This window comes from Festucalex cinctus, chromosome 11, assembly GCF_051991245.1.
Source record: "Festucalex cinctus isolate MCC-2025b chromosome 11, RoL_Fcin_1.0, whole genome shotgun sequence".
Taxonomy (NCBI): domain Eukaryota; kingdom Metazoa; phylum Chordata; class Actinopteri; order Syngnathiformes; family Syngnathidae; genus Festucalex; species Festucalex cinctus.
Window position 1 is genome coordinate 12831059 of NC_135421.1, and position 19252 is coordinate 12850310.

At 41.1% G+C, this 19252-nt stretch overlaps 1 protein-coding gene across 5 annotated transcripts in view; it reads left to right on the plus strand.

Moving 5' to 3' along the window:
- LOC144030056 (cyclic AMP receptor 4) overlaps positions 1–19252 on the plus strand; it is a 101919-nt gene that overhangs the window by 28155 nt on the left and 54512 nt on the right. For all 5 annotated transcript variants that reach the window (XM_077535968.1, XM_077535973.1, XM_077535972.1 and 2 more), the window contains 3 exons: positions 4330–4419; positions 4841–4879; positions 16862–16940. In XM_077535968.1, the coding sequence (XP_077392094.1) occupies positions 4330–4419; positions 4841–4879; positions 16862–16940 (208 nt within the window). The remainder of the gene's footprint in view (positions 1–4329; positions 4420–4840; positions 4880–16861; positions 16941–19252) is intronic.

Sequence of the window (19252 nt, forward strand, 5' to 3'; positions counted from 1 at the left end):
GCGCTGATTTCACCATTTGTATCTCTCCTGCTGCTGGCGAGCGCCTTCTCACCGTACTTTCTCGTCCCTTTCCCGTTGGAATTAAAGTCTTTTGTTCGCCGCCAACATCCTTTGAGCGCAAAACATGGGTTTTACTTGGAATAGGTTGAAATTATTCAGTTACTTTCCAAATTTCCCACTAGGTAGAGCTACCACGCAATTGTGTGTCAGCCACTTGCTCTTTTTCCCTTTCCAGTGTTCCCAGCTGCATCGCACAGTTTTGGTGGAACGTATCTACAAGGTTACTTTGATTTACATCGGTGGTGTCCAAAATATGGCCCGGGGGCTATTTGCGGCCCACCGTCCATTTTTCATTTTTTCATTTTTTTTTGTATAAATTATTTGTACAATTTTTAGGACTAAACACAATTTCTCATCATAACATTATGTGGCCCTTGCGTCCTTCTGATTTTCTGTATGTGGCCCTCAAATGAAAAAGTTTGGACACCCCTGATTTACATGATTAATTCATATCATAACAAGCTCATTACATATTTTCATCATATCAAATCAATTTTCCCCATTGGAATGAATTGAAATGCCATTAATTCGATCCAGGCCCTAAAGAAAACACTGCTGTTTTTTTTTTTTTAAATGAATAAAATGGTAAATTGACTGCTTTTTGTATAGCGCTTTTACTACACCATATGGTGCCCAAAGTGCTTTACAATTGAAGCCTCACATTCACCCATTCACACACACACACTCAAACATCAGTGGTCGGCTCCTGTCAGGTGCACTGTGAGCAAATCGGGGTTCAGTGTCTTGCTCAAGGCCACTTCAACATGGTCACCAGGAGTGAGGATCGAACCCACAACCTCATGGATGGGAGACGACCACTCTACCACTGAGCCATGCCGCACCATGTGAATGTGAATTTATAAGCAATTTAAATAATGCTTATTTGATATAATGCATTTTGAATTAGTAAGTAACCAATGTTACTCTACCACTGAGCCATGCCGCCCCATAAATTAAAAATAGCACTGCATTGTAAAACATACATTTTGAAAACATAATTGAACCTAATAACTGATTTAAAGAAATAAACTGGTTTTATAAAGTGTAATTAAGTTGACTATCATACTCAGAGTTCCACGATGTACCAGTACTAAAAAAGTACCACAATGCCTAGCGTCAAAAACACATCTTTTTACTACCGGGGGGTATAAGATTGACCTCCTTGAAGATGTTCTGTGCAGTTGGACAATCCTTCAAATGAGAGGCAAAACCTGCTTGCTTCAAACTATTCGTCACTTTAGCTTGAAGTTTACTGTGCAACGAATGAAACAAAATACAAAGACAAAAAATAAACCACAAACGTCTGCTAGCTTAGCACTAACACAATATGGAACACCATAAGCAGGCTAACGGAAATTAACTTAAATGTCACGGTAATTATCCTATAAGACTTTATATAACACAAATTGAGTAGCCCTGATGCCATCTTCTTCATGCTCTTTGTGAGTCTTTTCATTTCCAGTATAACGTGTGCTTGACTGTTTGACCCATTCAGTACATAGCTTAAAAGTGCATCAGCAACTGTTGCTGTCCTTTATTTGATGTAATCCTCCCTCATAATTAATATTTTCACTTGCAACTTACACACACAGGGAAAATTTGGTCAGTTGTTCTGTTAATTAGTGGATCGCAGTGATTGAGTTTACTCCTCTTTTGTATTGGACCAAGTGGTTCAGTACACCTTTTTTACATTCAAAAGGGATTACAATTTAATTGGAACGTGCACATTTTCTATATTCATAAAAATATGTGATCTCAACATAGGTCAAAATCCCCTTCTTCATTTTTCATGAGTTTCAAGTTGAATGAGATTTTAAAAGACAAAAGTTGTCACATTCCCGATCCTCTGCCACAGCTCTGATGCCGCTTTGCAGGCTGTCTGTGTGATCGAGGCTATTGACAATTCAATCCTAGTTTCCGTAAACTTTCAACAAAGCAAGAACAAACAAAAACAAAGCGCTTGTTAGAAAACCGTCTTTGTTGTTTCCCCTCCCTTTTGTCTGATTTTTAGCTTTCTCTCATGCTCCTTTGCTGGATCCCAATCTGTGAGTCCCTCTCCCACACTCACCGCCCGATTCTATTTAAACCACCAACCGGCACTTTTTTTTTTTTTTTTTTTTAACGCCATCACCTCCCACATATTCACACTGGTGTCCATCAGACGACTGCAGAGGCGGGAATTGCAGCAAAATAGAAAAAGGGAGCTTCTCTGTGTGTGTGTGCGTGTGTGCGTGCATGTGCGTGCGCTCCTCCCAATCAACACACACACACACACACGCATGTGTGTTGATTGGGAGTAGCGGAAGCGCACACATACCAAATCGGATTGAGTGTGTGTCAGCCCTGTCACATCTGCTCGATTGACCACGCTCGGAAGATGTCAGGGTAAGACTTCCACTCTATTGACCGGCTGATGCTGTTCGCAGTATAAAGTATTGATGGACAACTCCAAAAGACACACAATCTTCACATCTAACACACGCACATATGGCGCTTGAGGTTTTTTTCTTTAATAGCAGTCAATGATTTTTTTTTCTACCCCTTAAGCAGTTTTAGCTCTTTCAGCTTTCTTCAAATGTTTCCATGAAGGTAAGCTGATTAATGCCGGGAAAAAAAAGAGAAAAATAGAGTAGATTCTTTCCTTGCCTTGCCTACATTCTTCACTCATCATTTACCCAGCTGAGCCCTTAGATTTAATTAAGGCAACACCTGCTCAGGGAGATCGGAATTCCTGTTTGTGGTTTTGGTGAAGCCCTCCCATCTTAGAAATCAGCCTTTGCACTGCAATGGAGGTTATTGTGGGAATGCTGAAGCATTCCCACATATGTTAGTGATTTTTATTCTCCACACTTTTTTTTTTGCCGCGTAACAACTCTGACATAATACTTCCAATTTATTCTGTTCAAGTTTCAACGTGCTTATAAAATTTACGCCTCCCGGAGTATTTATCATCTGATTCCACATTACTGACAGTATTTGCAAAATTTAACATTTAATATAAACTTTTCCCCATTCATTTTCAATGGGACAGACATTGAACTTTTTCTATCACTTTCCACGCCCACTTCCATACATATAACTTATCATCATTACCAGGTGTCTGATACTGCTCGGTGGCACAGTTGGTGAAGCGTATTGTCAAGTAACCAGGAGGTTATAATTTCATAATTTATCTCTCAATTTACTTCGTAAGCATTCCACATGCATTCAAATCTTAGCATTCAGCTTTCAGCATTCCCACGCAATTTCTCCAAGAAATTGCACTTAGTCTAGTTACAGATGATATTTCCTTGTTCTGGCCTTTCACATCCATGCACAAGAAAGAAGGAACAATCACTATTTGGATTGAATTTTCTCCCATTTTATATTCTCATCTCCTACATTTTTTTTATGATAGTAGTATTGTTAGAAATAATGATGCCCCAGCACCCTTTCCACATGAAAACGCATTTCATTGTTTCCATAAAGTTTATTTATTTATTTTTTATATACAGAAACGGAGTTTTGAGGTGCCAAAAGTGATCATTTTTTAAATAGTCTCGCAAAGTCAATAGAACTCACAATGCAAACACTTGAAGTTATGAACTTGTGATGCCAAGTTTCCTTGGAATTGTTTACAAAAATTTAACATAACCCTTCTTTAAAAACAAAAAAAAACAAAAACATAACCCTTCTTTAAAAACAAAAACAAAAAACAAAAAAACTTTAATCTGCAAAGACAACATTAAAACTATTTGACCTGATCTTGCTGACAAGCGAACACCAGTGAAAACATAACTCTTGTAAGTGGATTTGATGAGCTGAGTGTCATAGATGTTGGTTCATGTTTTCTTGTGTACAACTTTTAAAAACCCAACAGCAATGAAAATATAATGTAATAAGCGGGATATAATGGTAGTCAGTTTCTTGGAGGCAGGTTCAAAAATTTGTGCCAATCCTGCTTTGAAGCAGGCAATAAAAAGATAAGGAGCAGAAATAATTTCATTTTAGTAGAAATTGTTTACAAAATAGTTCCAAAATAAAAATAACCAAACCACAATGAAAACATTTCCTCTTAATTGGAAGTAAATATGCCCAGTTCTTGTTTTTATTATTATTATTTTTAATATTATGTAATCTTCCTCACAAGAAAATATCAATGAAAAGAAAACGTAATTGAAGGAAGAGATAATGCTCAGCCGTGTGGAAATTGGTTTGCAAAATGTTGTTAATAAAGTTCCTTGACGTCAGAAACTAAGTTTTTTTTTTTTTTTTTTTTTTTTTTATCAGGTTCTACCATCTGATAGCGTGGGGGGTGCCGCTGGTCATGTCATCCTTGCCGTTGTTCAAAGGTTACTACGGCCCAGCGGGAGCCTGGTGGTGAGTCCCAAACCGTCGTCGCACCGGTGCCGTTGTTTTTGTGGCGGCTTTGGCCTCCTTCCAGCTCCCGGCGGGCTCCTTTTTCCCTCATAAGACCCAGCGTTGTAAAAACGGGCAATTATCAGCTCATCTTTAAACATTTGGAAACGCCTGCTCCGTCGGCGAGCAGGAGAGGCATCATTGTTTGTTTGGAGAGTCGTTAAGGGGCTGGGGGAAAAGACGACGTGGGGCCCGAGGAGAGCCGGACGTGGAATGAAAATTGGGACGGAGCCTTAATCTCCAGGCTCGGCGCTCTCTTTTTCCACTCTTGGCTTATTAATAGCTACAGCTGTGCAGCGTTTTCCTCCCCATTCGCTGTCACAAGCCTCCCTTCCCCTCTCCCTCTCCTCTAACCCCGCTCTCTCCTTCTCTCTTCCTCCAGCTGGATCACAGACGATCACGTAGCCTGGAGATTTGGGATGTAAGTAGACCCTTTCAGCCCCGCCATCAAAGCCTGCTGTAGGGGTGGATGGTCTCTGTGGGGAAATGTGAAGGGTTGCGTATCGAGGGGAGCCTGCGGGTTATTTTTCCCTCCCCTCAGCATGAGGCTAAAAAGCGTTTTTTTTGTTTTTTTTTGTGGTTGCACTTTTTGTTTTTCTTTTTCATCCTGCTCCACTCCTACATTCCATTTTAGCACGGAAGTGGAAATTTACAGTTTAGCGTATCCAACTTCACCCAACACAAGTCAAATGGTTTGAATATTTAAGGACCTTTTTACAATGTAAACATTGCCATACTAAAATGAAACATTCCTGTTATCCGTTCAGTAATAAGAGGGTGTTAAAATGTGGGGTAGTTTAGGAGTTTGGGACCTTTTAGAGTTGAAATGCTCAATTGATCTGAACTGTATAGTAGGGCTTGGCAATATGGCCCAAAATTCATATCACGGTATAAACTGCATCCCTTCACGGTAACGGTATATCAAGCTGCCCGCCTGCGAGCCGTGCGCCATGCCGGACGCAGATACTATGATGTCATCAACTGTCATGCGCTACCGTGGTAAGACGGTAGAGTCAAAATCTCTACCTTCGGCAAATTTTATACCTTATATTGAACATACCGTTTATACCGCCCAACCCTACCGTATAGCTTGGTGGAAACGGGGCTGAACAAATAATTCAAATGATGCAATTTTCTTTCGATCTTTGGACAACTGCGTATGTGGCTTCACCTTACACCAGCAACCAATACAATACTACAACTGAAAATCTGAATGTTTCAGCTGGAAACACTCTAAAATGTGCATTGTACCAAATTGAACTGCTTCATGCAAGAGGGGCGGAACAAATAATTCAAATAATGCAGTTTTCTGTCGACCAGGCATTGGACAGTAGCGAATTTCGCTTCACCCTACACTAGCAACCAGACCATAGTCAGGGTTTCCCCCAGGATTTTAAAGGCCTTTCTTGCCGGCCACCATGCGCACACCATTTCCCCGTCAACAAACGGCGAATACTAATACTAAGCGCTGGAAATCAACTGAGTGGATGGAATATTTTGGGACCCTTTTTTTTTTCTTCTTCTTTTTTAAGAGATAAGATTAGCACACATTAATGTACATTACAGTTCTACATTTCATTGTTATTTTGCCTCATCCAGAAATTCCTTTCGTCAGGCTTCTGATTGGGTGAAATGGATTACATGGCTTGGTCATGAGTTTGGCAGCCTATAACTGCGAGAAGATGTGTGGTTCCTGTTTAGTCTGTCGAGTTATTGACTGTATCCTACTGACTACCAGCAATTCAAATTTGTCCTCTGTAGTGGACCTTTTTAAACCTGAATATCTCCCACCCAGTGCATACGATTGAATTAACTCCGTTTGTGCTCTATAGAGGACATTCAGAGCTTTCCAATGATACCAAATGTGTAGGGGTGGGGCTTTGCTACTTTTGATTGCATCATAAAAGAAAATGGCTTCCCTCAGTGCAAGCGCTTTTTAGGGAAGAAGAAAAGTAAATGTATAACACTTTTTATTGAACAAATTTAGATTTTAAATGTTGTTAGCGTGTTTTCTATAAGACTCTTGAGAACACATTAAAGTATTGTTTGAATTATTTTAATTGTATTTGAGCCTAGCATTTAAGTTTAAAAAAATGTCCTCTGTAGTGGACACATCATAGCTTATAAATAAAAACTTGTTTTTCCCAAACATTTCTTTTGCAGTATTCCAGTTACTTCACAAAGATTGGTGAATATCAAAATAAACATGATTGGGCAATATTTTTTTTCTGGTAGTCAGGTGAATAATTAGACCTACTGTTATAGAAAAACTAGAAAATGTTTAGAAAGCGAATGGTAGTTCTCGGGAGACGGGTGCTAAACAAATTATTTTAGTAAATACATTCCATTGTCTACAGTAGGGGTGGGCAAACTCGGTTCTTGAGGGACGAAGTCCTGCAGGTTTTGGAGGGTTCCCTCTTCCAACACAAGCCGATTCCAATCAACAGGACCCTTTTCAGGCTTATACAGCGCTTGCTGATGAGCTGATCATATACCAGCTGTGTTGGAGACGGGAAACACCCAAAACCTGCAGGAGTCTGACCCTCGAGGACCGAGTTTTCCCACCCCTGGTCTGCAATGTTCCCAAACTATATCGCGGTTCATAGGTTTTTATCAGCGATTGTTTTTTATTGGGTTTTCCAGTATACTGCATTGCCCTGGCATGTGGGAAAGGAGAGCAGTCGCTGCATGAGGTTCTTTGGATCTGGAGCATCTCACCCATGATAAACGGTGGTTCACGGTGCCATTCTATTTTATGTTTCTTATCGTTTCTGATTGACTGAATTAGTATGAGAACATCGGGGAGCCTGCGGGTTATTCCAGGATTGGCTAAAAAGTGTTCCCCCCCCTCACCACCAATCCCCGTCAGACCAGAAGAGTCGTTGCTTGTGTATTTACCGCTCAGGGCGACTATGAAGGATTATTCCTGCTTGACGCTTTCCGCAGCCGGTCCTAGTCTGCGAGCGCGCCGCCAATCAACCCCCGACACTTAAGCACACACACACACACACAAACGACAACGCTTCGCTACGAGGCAAGGTAATTGCGTTGCTGCTCGCGGCATCAGCAGGGAATCAATCTTTCTAAACAAATAAGCACACACGAGGCAGGCGCATACACACGGCACACACATACACACAACATGCTATCAGCTGTGCTAAACGAGCCTGTGTCTCTTTTATCAGCCCTCCTCTGCTCCCCGGCTCTTTCTAGTTTTCCTCGCTGTTGTGGCCCAGGGGGACGAGCCGCTCAGAGGATCAGGGAATCATCATTAGCTCTAATTACATCAAACCAGATGAGAGATTAGAGGCCAAGGCAGCGCCCGTCAAGGAGGAAGCGCACACGTTAAAGCAGGCGCGCCGCTCTTGGCAGCCGGGCGAAAGGTTGCCGCATTAAAGGTGAAAATTAGAAAGATGGAAGGCGTGAGAGGGAGAGAGCGGGCATAACTCAGCGGGAGAGGGAGGGAAAAGGGAGGGAGGGAAGCTGGCGGCACCGCCGCAGCGGGAATGGAGATGAGCCTAAGAGAAATGGATGGCCCCTCGTCTCTGGCCACGCCGCGCCGTGTGTCTTCATCAGCGCTCATCCGAGCACGCCGACGCGACAGGCTGCGCTCGGCGGGAGCGAGGCGCAGAGGACGGGGCCTCGTGAGACGGAGGTGCTGAATTTCGAGGGGTTGACTCAGCGCGTCGGAGTTGTGCTTAGTCAGCGCTCCGGTGTCCCCGTCGACGGCGTTTCGTTGACCCCGTGCGATACAAATGAATGATAATGACCACGTTGGGGGATTTTAGCCACGTTAGTTATTGGACCAATTGACATGAAGCATTCATGGGTCCTGGAATTTTAAGTATGATGACACCAATGATAAATGGATTCTCACAGAATCAGACCTTGAATTCCTCCATCGACTGTCATTGTGACTGGCATGGTTGTCAACTGAGCTCCGTTTTCCACACAAGTTTGGTATTGTAGGCTATTTGTGCTTATCCAATAACTCTTTTGTTGTGGAAAGCTGGTTGGGTGCAGCTTGACAAATTCCAGGGGTGTCCAAACTTTTTCCTCTGAGGGCCACATCCAGAAAAATGGAAGGACACAAGGGCCGCTTTAAAAATTTTCAACTTTAGTTCATTAAATTGCGCCATAATCAGTCAAGCAATTGTCTATTATTTATGTATTAGTTAGTTTGAAAACATATTGTAAAATGAGATGAGATAAATATTTTAAACATTTTTAAAGCAGTTAATTAATCTAATAGATTCACAATTCGGAGAACCAATTTTTGCGTCTAAAAATGAATTACCAACTATTCCCCTCAGTGTTAGGAAGATAAATATTCCCATTTTTCTTGTAACTCGTTGAATTGTATCTTTTCATAGAAAATCTAAAATGAATTGAATACTATTAGTGGTAGTCTCCACCAACTGTACAAATGTACAAGTTTTTTATCATATGCTGCGGGCCACTGATAAATTTTTGGTGGGCCACAAATGGCCCCCGGGCCATAGTTTGGACACCTGAACGATTATGGCCCACTCCATTCTGACCAATTTGGCATTTAAATTTTCAAAATTTTCATTAATTTTGCCATTGTATTCCTCAAATTGGTTGATTAATATGTATTTCTTCATTTTGTTTATTTCTCATGTGTCTGATTTAAAAAAATATTGAATTTCATATTTCATATATGCCTATGATTTAAAAAAAAAAAAAAAAAAAAAACTGTTGGAGAAGTGGAGTTTTAGGAACACACCTTAGACAAGTTTGTCATCTTGTTGGGAAGTCCCTGGTTTACCCAAATGTTGTATCTAAGTCTGAACACTAGGGGCATCATGTAAAGTGTGTATGCATGTTGATCCATGAGAAAGAAATGAGAGATGAAAAAGTAGTGTCAAGTGGCGACTTGCTATACAAATAGATATATGGATGTTGGCTCTGTGCGCTGAGGTGTAAATAAAAGGAATAAAAAAGAAATAGAAGACAGCTTCTTGACAATACCACACAGACCGAACACGAACAAGTGGCCCAGCCAAACGACAGCTGCCCTCACCCAAGCAAAACTGACAACCCTAGGCGGTATATTATAAGTATATTAATATAATATTTTTAATGTAAGATAAAACAAATTTTATTCGTTTCACAATGGGGAACATTTGTCCAAGAAGTGCATTGCACTTGTAGTCCAAACTATCAGTGTTGTTTCATTAAAAATAGAGTACTGCGTTTTAATTTTGAGTTGGAGGTCTGATTAATCTGACCTGAATTCTTTACTATGGTTGAAAACAGAATTGGTAAAGGCTAATTAATCAATAGAGACAGTTTATTTTGTCTGACACGTTGAAATGTTTAATTCGGGCTGAGACGACTTTCGCCATTACGAGTTTGATGCAATAAATATGGTGCAATAACTAATACTGAATAGCCATAATTAATAAATGATTATGGTTATAGACTAATGATTAGGCAGTTGAACAGTATGCATAATTCTTTTTATCCTGTGACATATTATACTGCAATAACTATGCCACCGTAATTTATTGACAAAATGTAGAAAATAGGCAAACAGACAAATTGTTATGCAAATGAATTTCTATTGGTTAGCAGGTCTGGTTAAATTATACGGTAGACATTTTATATTATACTACGATATATATTGTTCTACTATATTGCCCATATTTCATCACTCATTTATGCCATAGGACGAATCAATAAGCGATTCTATTTTAAGTTGAATTGCTGGGAATCAGTTCACATCAATAGTTATGATTTTGCGTTTCCATTGTGGGGTTTATAGGATTTCACTGACCAATGATTCATAATCCAGGGCATTTTTATGTGTTGTTTTAAGGCGAAAATATTAGTAAGTATCACTGGACAGGAGTGTGTTCTAGCCAGAGAGCGGCATTTTACAAAATGTTGCTGGTCTGTCATCGTCAGCACCCTCCCGTCATTTTTTTGAAACTGAACCAGACTGTAATTGTCAGTCGGTCATTTTATTTTAACCATGCTTCAGTGAACTTTGCCTGCATATGTAACGACTTCCTCCTTAGACGGTGGAGGGATATCACTAGTTTTCACGTGGTCAATGGTGAACAGTTACAACAACAAAGGCTATGTTCACTGCAGACAAATGCAACCGAAACAGATTTTATTTTTTGCCCATATGTGACCTGTATCTGTTTTGTTTATGACAATCTGAAAGTGTATATTACGATTTTGTTCAAATCTGATCTGAGTCACTTTCATATGTGGTCGTGGCTCGGATTGGATCGGAATTTTTTGCAATGCGTGTCCACCCGTAGATCTTTTGAAGAATAGTGGTGATTTTATATTCTACTTTTAATTTAATCCCACTTTAAACATGAAGCATAAAGTGGACTTTTGTGGTGATAGTAGGAATGCAGCCCATACAACGGGGTCATTTATTACGCGTGAATAACGTTCCGTCAGAGTAGATATCGCCATGAAATGAGGAGCTCAAAAAGCATTGCATTATTTCCCAAAAATGTTTGTATGTCCTCCCACATCACTCCTCTGTAGATATGAGATGATTAAAAAGATGCTTCCTATATTACTTCCGTAAACCCTACGTTGTGATACCAGCTCTTCTTCTGCACACTTGGATCACTTTGGGGATGCATTTGGTTCACACACCAGACAGACTGAGGTCGCAATTAAAATGTAAAGTGAACGATAGCACAAAAAAATAAATTTTGAGCATAAAGACCTGCAGTATGAACATAGCCTTAGATTCATCCACTCGTCCATGCCAAGACCGTTCGTATATCAAAAATAGTATGTAAATAGGTAATTTTTCTGCAAAAATATTGTGCGTAACTCGAATTGTATGTTAAAAAAAAAAGAAAAAAAAAAAGGGCCCTTTGACTCGAGGTTACACTGTAAAATGGTCAGTTAAGATGGAAAGGGGATTTAACAATTCAACACTGTACGGCTCTACGGGGATCAGATTAGCCAAAATAGCTTTACGGTTAGAGATTGGCATGCATTTAGCAGTCTTCGTGTGCTGAAATATTATATGGTTTGGGACGGGTTCAGCATTTAGGAATAACAACACTAGCACCAAAACGTGTTGTGGAAGAAGTGTTAAACACATACTTCTTAAAGGCAGGGTCTGTCATTTTCACTCAGAAAAATGCACTTTTTCAATACAGGATGTACACACTTTAACTCTTTCTCAGTCTACACATCTGGGCTTATGTTAATGTTTGGTGGTGATTTTTTTCTCTCTCTCTCTCTCTCTCTCTCTCTCTCTCTATCTCTATCTCTATCTCTCTCTATCTCTCTATCTATCTATCTATCTATCTATCTATCTATCGATCTCTCTTGATCTCTCTCTTGATCTCCCCCCCCCCCCCTCCAGCCAGAAAGGGACGTGCACCCTGCCACATGCACTGCTGTCATGATCCCAGGATCGAGGTTGCGGCAGGTTAATACTTGCTTTCCATAAACGTTATTTGCGTCATGCAAACTCCGTGTGGCTATTTGCGCTGCATATCAATGAGTCTCATTTGCATTGGGGTAGGCATATTTTGCGTCAAATGTATTCAAATGACCTCATTTACATAGACGCAAATAACAACGGCACATCGTGGCGCAATCTGGTTGGCAGCGCACATAGTGACGGATTTCGCCATCTGCGCGTGTTTTGTGAATTAGGCGCTCCCGGATTGCTCCATTTTTACCGGTTAGCACCGTGCAAAGGGCGACGCAAACCTCTAGTGAAAAGGCCCCTTTGTGTAAAGAAAACATGTATTTTACAAAGGTATACTTGTACATGTGATTCTGGTGAGACGCAACCTTTGGACTATACTTTTTTTTTTTTTTTTTTTTTTTTTGTCTCTCAGTTTGTCCCAGCCCTTGTGAAAGTGGTTGAACAGGTAGATTGTGATCTCTGGCGGTGCAGTGGGTCAAAGTTGAGTCGCCGCAGTCGAGCGCTAACCAGGAACGACGGGTCCCTGCTGCACTCTCATCTTCCGCTGAGCGCTTCCATTAAGGCTCCTTTCATCCGCGCTGCGTCCTTCACTTCACAGGGAGGATGGAGGGATGGGGGGGGAGAAACGGTAGGCTGAGGCGGAGGGATTCAATCTACGCGCGTGGCTCTGAAGATCTTTCTCCAAGTTTCAAGCTCCCTCACTCATTCTAGCTCTCTCTCTCTCAACCGCTTGCTCGCCGCAGTCCTTCCCGCCAACTCTCCGCCGCTGTTATCCGTCTTTTTTTAGACATTCATCTCCCGTCAGCCCCTTTGCTCTATTTTTAATCACCCCGTGCCTCTTTCTAATTTCTCTTCTTTCTGCTGGCGACCTACTATCCTCTTGTCGCCCCAATCCCCCCCACCATCTTCACCTTTATTCCTGTCCTCATCTTTGTCATCCCCGACCCACTCGGAATCTCCTTTCTCCCTGCCTCTATTTGCCTCTCTGCTTCTTTTCCTTCCCGTCTCGCTCCGGCTCCGGGTAGCGCACAGCTGTAGAGCAGGGCTCTAATGGCAGATCATTATCATGCTAATTAGAGCACTTTGTAGCTGCCGCCCGTCATTCTCTCACCCCCTCGCCGCCAAGCCCCCCGCCACCCCTCGCTCGCTATCGTTAAAAATGCCAGCCCCTCCCATTCCGCTCCCCGCCATCCGCCCACCCCGTCCCTCAGTCATTAATGGGACGCGCGCCGCCGTAATTGGACGCTGTTTATTCCGGAGAGCGGGTTATTAAATCACACGAGGTGACGCTCGCATCGGTCCCCTAACACCCCCCTCCCTTGAAATGCTTTCATCATTGTCCCATGCCATTATTGAACCCGCGTGCGCACACACGAGCGCGTGTTCAAAGAGGCTCTTCTTTGTTTATTGATGTTTCCTACCAGACTTGAGGGAACGCATATAAAACAGCGTGGCTTCTCCGCGGCGCGTTTCCCGCTGCGAAAATAGCGCCGCCGACCATCCCGGATTCCCGCCACCAATGAAAAGTTTTGTTTGAATTTTATTTTTCCGTTTTAATGCCAAGGGAGTGATATTTACCTTTTGTAGATGTTGCTTTAAAAGCTGGTTTTAGTTTTATTCGGACAGTGAAATCTCTGAGTTGAATTCCCCTAAAATTGACCAGTTTACAATTCAAGTAAATTTACAGGAAAATGCTGCCATTGATATTGTACAAAATCAGATCTTTGTTTTAAATGACATTAGTGTTTCACACCAAACTTCAGATCTGTCTCACATTTCTGAGCTTGGGGGTTCAAATCCAGGTTCCGCCCTTCTGGATTTTCTCCAGATCCTCGATGTCCTAGTTGACAGGCGACCAGACGATGACGTAGTTCACCTTTCGCCTGAAGTCAGCAGGCATAGGCTGTAAGCTTACCGTGACTCTGAACAGGATAAGTAGTAGGGTATGAAAAATGGATGAATGATGGATCAGGTTTGATGCATGCGACAGAGATGTTTGGCATAGCAAGCGCAGTCTTGCCAAGTCGGCAACCTGCGACTAACTGACTAACAATGCACGTCTGTGCCTGAAAGTCACACGAGTATGATTTGTTTTATTTGAAAAATGTCTCTCTATTAGTTACTTTGTGTAATTGTGACATGTTGTTAGCCAGCGAGCTGTGGACCAGGCCTTTGTGCTAGCATGGCTGCTTTAGCGCACCATGTCATTGCTGTGTAGAAAAGCCCCGCGACAAACTGGTATGATATGTTCCAGACAACTGAGGTTTTATTTCAGTGGATATGTTTTTTTTTGCGGCTCAAACATTCAGTTTTATGTAGGCAAAGTAGCAGTGGTATTTGATTGACAGTTGAACGGGGCGTGGTTTCTATGCATCCAGTAGACACTCCCCAGTGTTTGAGAGCGAAGAGAATTGCTTGAGTTTCCACAATTTTGAAGCCTCATTCATTTTACATACTCCCAGATTTTATTTTATTTTTTTAATCAGTCAAATTTGACAAGGTTGTGAACAATCTTTTCTGTGGTGTGTCAAATGTAGATGATATATTTATTATAACATGATAGGGAGTTAACACGGTATTTCTTGTTTTTTTTTTCCGTTTTTTTTCTTTTTTCTTTTTTTTTTTTTCTAGTGGTTAATATTTTATACTCAGGTACCAATTAAGAATGCTGAAATGAGAAATACCTCAGGCAACTTTTGCACTTATGACAATTTTTTATTTTTTTTTTTTACGTTTTAATATTGTGGTGAACTTCTTTTTACACCTGCACAATATTTAAGAATGTGAAAATGTTACAGTAAACCTTGGCCATGCAGTTAATACATGTTTTTTGATGGCAACTGATTTGTTTTCAATTGGAAAAATTCTTTTGAAACTGGAAGTTAGCGAGCGTCCTTCAACAAATTGCTTTCTGAGGTTCCACTGTATTGAACTTCATCTACAAATTTACCCTAAGATTTTATATTTATGGTGTAATTCATTACCTACTAAAAATGTTTGCCCCTTTAGCTTCGTTTAGCTCGTGCTGGATGTTCACACTGGTTCGGGCAAGCCTGTATTTTTTGGCACGGCACTTGTGCACAACAGACGAGCGGCGTCCGCGAACCTGCCTATCAAAGCGAGACAAAGGCCCCGTTTTGTGATTACAGGGAGAGGTTGAAACACCTCCGAGCTTACATCACCTCCCGAGAGGTTGCATAACACAAAGTTGCCATTCCAACAAAGCCATCACCACCCCACCTCCTTTCCCTCGCCTCGCTTCTCTCGCCTGCCTCGCTTTCTTTCATCCGGTCAGAAATACCTGACATGTTTTTCTCTACGCAGCGCCGCCCCTTGATTGTCAGCGCTTCATCCCCCAGGAACGCTGTGTATTTCCGGTGACTTTGCTGCCTTTGTCTCTCGGCGCCTCGCGGGTCGCCTCACTGAAGCGGCGTCACACAGCGTAGCTTCTGCGACCCTAATTAACCAGCTGGATAAGTACGACGCAAGTGGTCAGTTAGAAGAAGAGGTTTACAGGGTTCCCAGGGTGCTTGAAATTTTTCAAAACGCTTCAATTGTAATAATACGTTTTTTGGTTTGAGAAGTGCTTCAAAATGTTTGTCAAAAACTTTAGTTTATAACATATTGTCAGAAATAGCTGAGTGAATAGTTCACTAGAGATTTCAAAATGAAATCAAACAGGGAGTAGGATATAAAATGCACTATAATCTTTAAAGGTAACCTGCTCTAAACTTTAGAATGCACATCCAACTGTTGGAACTTTCAGCACTTTTTTCTTGCTCTAACAATGGACTAAATGTAAAAATTCACAGCAGGTGCTTGATCAATGACCGGACCAAAAACAAAAACAAAATTCCAACCACCTCCACTTGCTATTCTCTGTCCTTCATAGTCTGCCTGTTGCAATCTGTTGATGACACTAAGACCAGTGGCCATTTCCCTCTGAGAAGTGTTGATCAATTGTAAGGTCATTGGGGTCATTGTTATATTGGTCTCAAGATGTTAAATTATAAACAGTGTAATGAATACTGTTTTAATGATTCACTCCGACTGAACAAGGAAACGGGTCCATTTTTGGCTCAAAAACCTGTGGTGAATTTTGCCTTTCAGTTACTTGTTAGAACAGAATAAGTGCAAAACGAAATACTGAAACATTGAACAAAATTTTGAGAGCTCAAATTGTGTTATACTACATTTTAGGTTAAATCTAAAGTTTTTTGTGGGTATAGTGAGGAAAAGCGGTTCGAGCTGGCGGGGGGCAGGCTGCCAGGCTTAAAAAGCACTGGGGGAAACACTGGCAACTTTTCGGAGTTTTTTGCCATTTCCACAAGATGGCTGATTTTAACCTGAACTTAAGCCAAGTTTCTGATTACCTTTATGCTTAAGAATTTAGGATTCATCTCTTTGTCCAAGCATGTGATTTACTTCCGATTTATGGAGCTAAGAACATTCTTGAAAAGTGTTTGATTTGACCTTGTGTGAGGCACTGGGACACGGTGAACCGCAGTGAACGATTAGAGGATGGAAAGCACGGACCAGGAAAGCATTTTGCACCGATACAGCTGAGAAGACACAGTTCAGGGTGCTGGAAAAGCCAGGAAAACAGACAGAAAACGCATGCATTCATGAGCTTAAAGGGTCATGTGATGGTGCATGTGCTTCGAACTTTGGTCATTTATATATTAGTTTACCACTAGATGTCAAAACATTCTATACACTGTCCCTTACATTTAAGTGTGGCTCAATGGCTCAGAGGCACAGTTGATGAAATAAAAAAATTATCCAAAAATCCAACAAATTTTAAATGAAGTTTTATTTGTGTTAAGAATTGCAATGCGAGTTATCAAGTGCTCTCACGGGTTGCCCACCTCTTGTTTACTGGATATGTTTAACAATTCAAAGCCTTGCATTGGCCCTTCCTGGTTCATGTTTTTCCTCTCTGCTGTCACATCGCAGATGGTACGTGCCTCTGTTCACTCTCATCCTGTTGATGGTCTGCTGCTACGCCAGGATCATCTGTGTGGCCAATAACCGGGTGAGTGTGCGCGGTCATTAGGCCGCATACGTGTGCTTTGTGACCTTTTGAAGATGCCTCAAATCAACGGTGAAGATGAGACCACGTGGCTGGAAGTATGTCTGACTGAATGGAGGCAAACGCGAGTGCTCGGCCGCGTCGGCGTCCGGAAGTGCGCCTATAAATAACTGACATTTTGGATAATTTGCCTTTGTTGCCTCCTCCGCCAGGTTTGTCTGACCTGCCCGGAGGCTTTCAACACCCGAGTCTGTCCAGGCTTGCAGCCTTCGTAGAACTTGGCAATGAACCTTTCCCCACAGTCTTATTTTTAAATTCCACTTTTTTTTCCCGTGACCTTGGTTTTTGCGCTTCTATGCAAGCTCGAATGGAAATGAGCCAATTTTCTTTGCATTTCATTTTAGTCTAAGAGGTCTATTTACTCCAAGATACCTCCAAAACCTGGTTTGGACAGGAAAAGCAATTACAATCCTATTTTTCCCATAGGAAATAATCTAAATAGTAAATTTGTTCCAGGGCATCATACAACCTGTAATAGCTATATGAGCTGTTTTTAAATAATATTTTAATATTATTAACTGCTAGTCTAAAAGAAGTTAACTAATAGAATCAGCGCTATTAATATTACAGATAATCCATACTTTGTTCCAGAAATCACTGAATGCCTAACTTGTTACATCTGTAACACTGATTATTCTGGATATTTAAAAAAAAAAAACATTCATCACATTGCTCAAACAGGTTGAAAACGATCAAAAATAGTAGATAAGTGCGATTTGGGGCGTTGTTCCCCGGCTTTGCACTGTCAACCATCAGCAATGGTGACTTGAAACGGGGTGTGGCGATATGAATATTTCCCACGTTTGCCCTGCTGGCGAAGTGCCAATTTGACTGATCAAAATCACCAGCATCAAAAGCCCTGCCCGCTCATTGTGGCATGTGGGTACACCGTTCGATTTTGATCATAGGAGTTTAGTTTTCTCTGCGCTTCATAAAATGTTTCAATTCGGCACCGAGCTGGGGACTCGGGAGGAGACACAGCCCAGCCGCTCCTGGCGGAGCAGACAGGCTCACGAGCTTTCCCAGATGTGGGTCCCTCAAAACTGATCGTGAAAATAAGAACCCAGATCCTGAGTGAGCCTGTATCTGCACTATATCACCCCCCGCTTTGTGCCGATTTAAGGCATGGTACTGCAACGTATGTATGTCGTACGTATTGTCGGTGCACAACGTGTCCTACCATTCACACTAGTTCTCACAGCTACACTCTGCCTTGGCATCAGTGCAGTGAATACATACTTTGGCTGTGTGATGTTGCAGGCTCAGCCCAGGCCCGTAGTTAGTCACTTGTGCCCAAGGCAAACACAGTCACTTCCCCACCCTCCCCTATTTTCAATTTTGATGGGACCTTCCACCATTTTGAATATTCATGTTTACCATCAGCTAAAAAGTGTGACTTTGATTTTTACAATGTTTTGAGCTAGGTTAGGCCTTAAAATGTTTCTTGAGGATTATTATTAAACAAGTGAATCCTCCATAACTTTTTTTTTAACTGTAATTGATAATAACATTAATTAGTATTTACTGTGGTTTATTTGAACTGCTTTTATAATCACATTGCCCCTCATCTCACGCTCCACTTTATCATTTTTTGTTTTTTAATATATTCAAATCATCATTTATTAATTACGATTATAAGGTAATGATTGTGCAATTGTGTATGTAGAATTGTTCTTATATTATTACAAAGTATACTACCTTAATGTTGTTGACATAATTTATATAATTAATTTAATAAGGACATCCAGACAAATTGTTCCAAAACTGAGAATATCTTTGAAACTCCTGACAAAAATATTGTTCGTAGAGTGACGCTGGCCCCAAGTGGTGTTTTATAGGTATTGCTGGATGAATTATTAAGTGTATATTTTTATTAAGTATTGTATTGCTCATATTTTACTGAGCAGCCAATCCCTTTTGCAGTATTGGTTCAAGGTTTTAGTTGGCGACATCAATCTGCAGTTTGTGATTTTTGTACAGTAAGCGACTAGGTGACGTTGGCTCACCATGTTATTTTGGAGTGGTTTACAACTTCGTGTCTGCAATATTAAATACATTGTTTCAAGACATTAGTAGACGGCATTAGTTAATCCTTTAATGTTGAGTCAAAATCTCAAGTTTTGCAGAAATGTCATCTGGCAGTGGTTTGACCTTCAAATTTGTTTGACTTTTGAGGTATATTTTCACACAGCAAATTGTACAGCTTCTGGCATTTGACTGAACTTTAATCTGTGAAACACACGTGTGAACACATA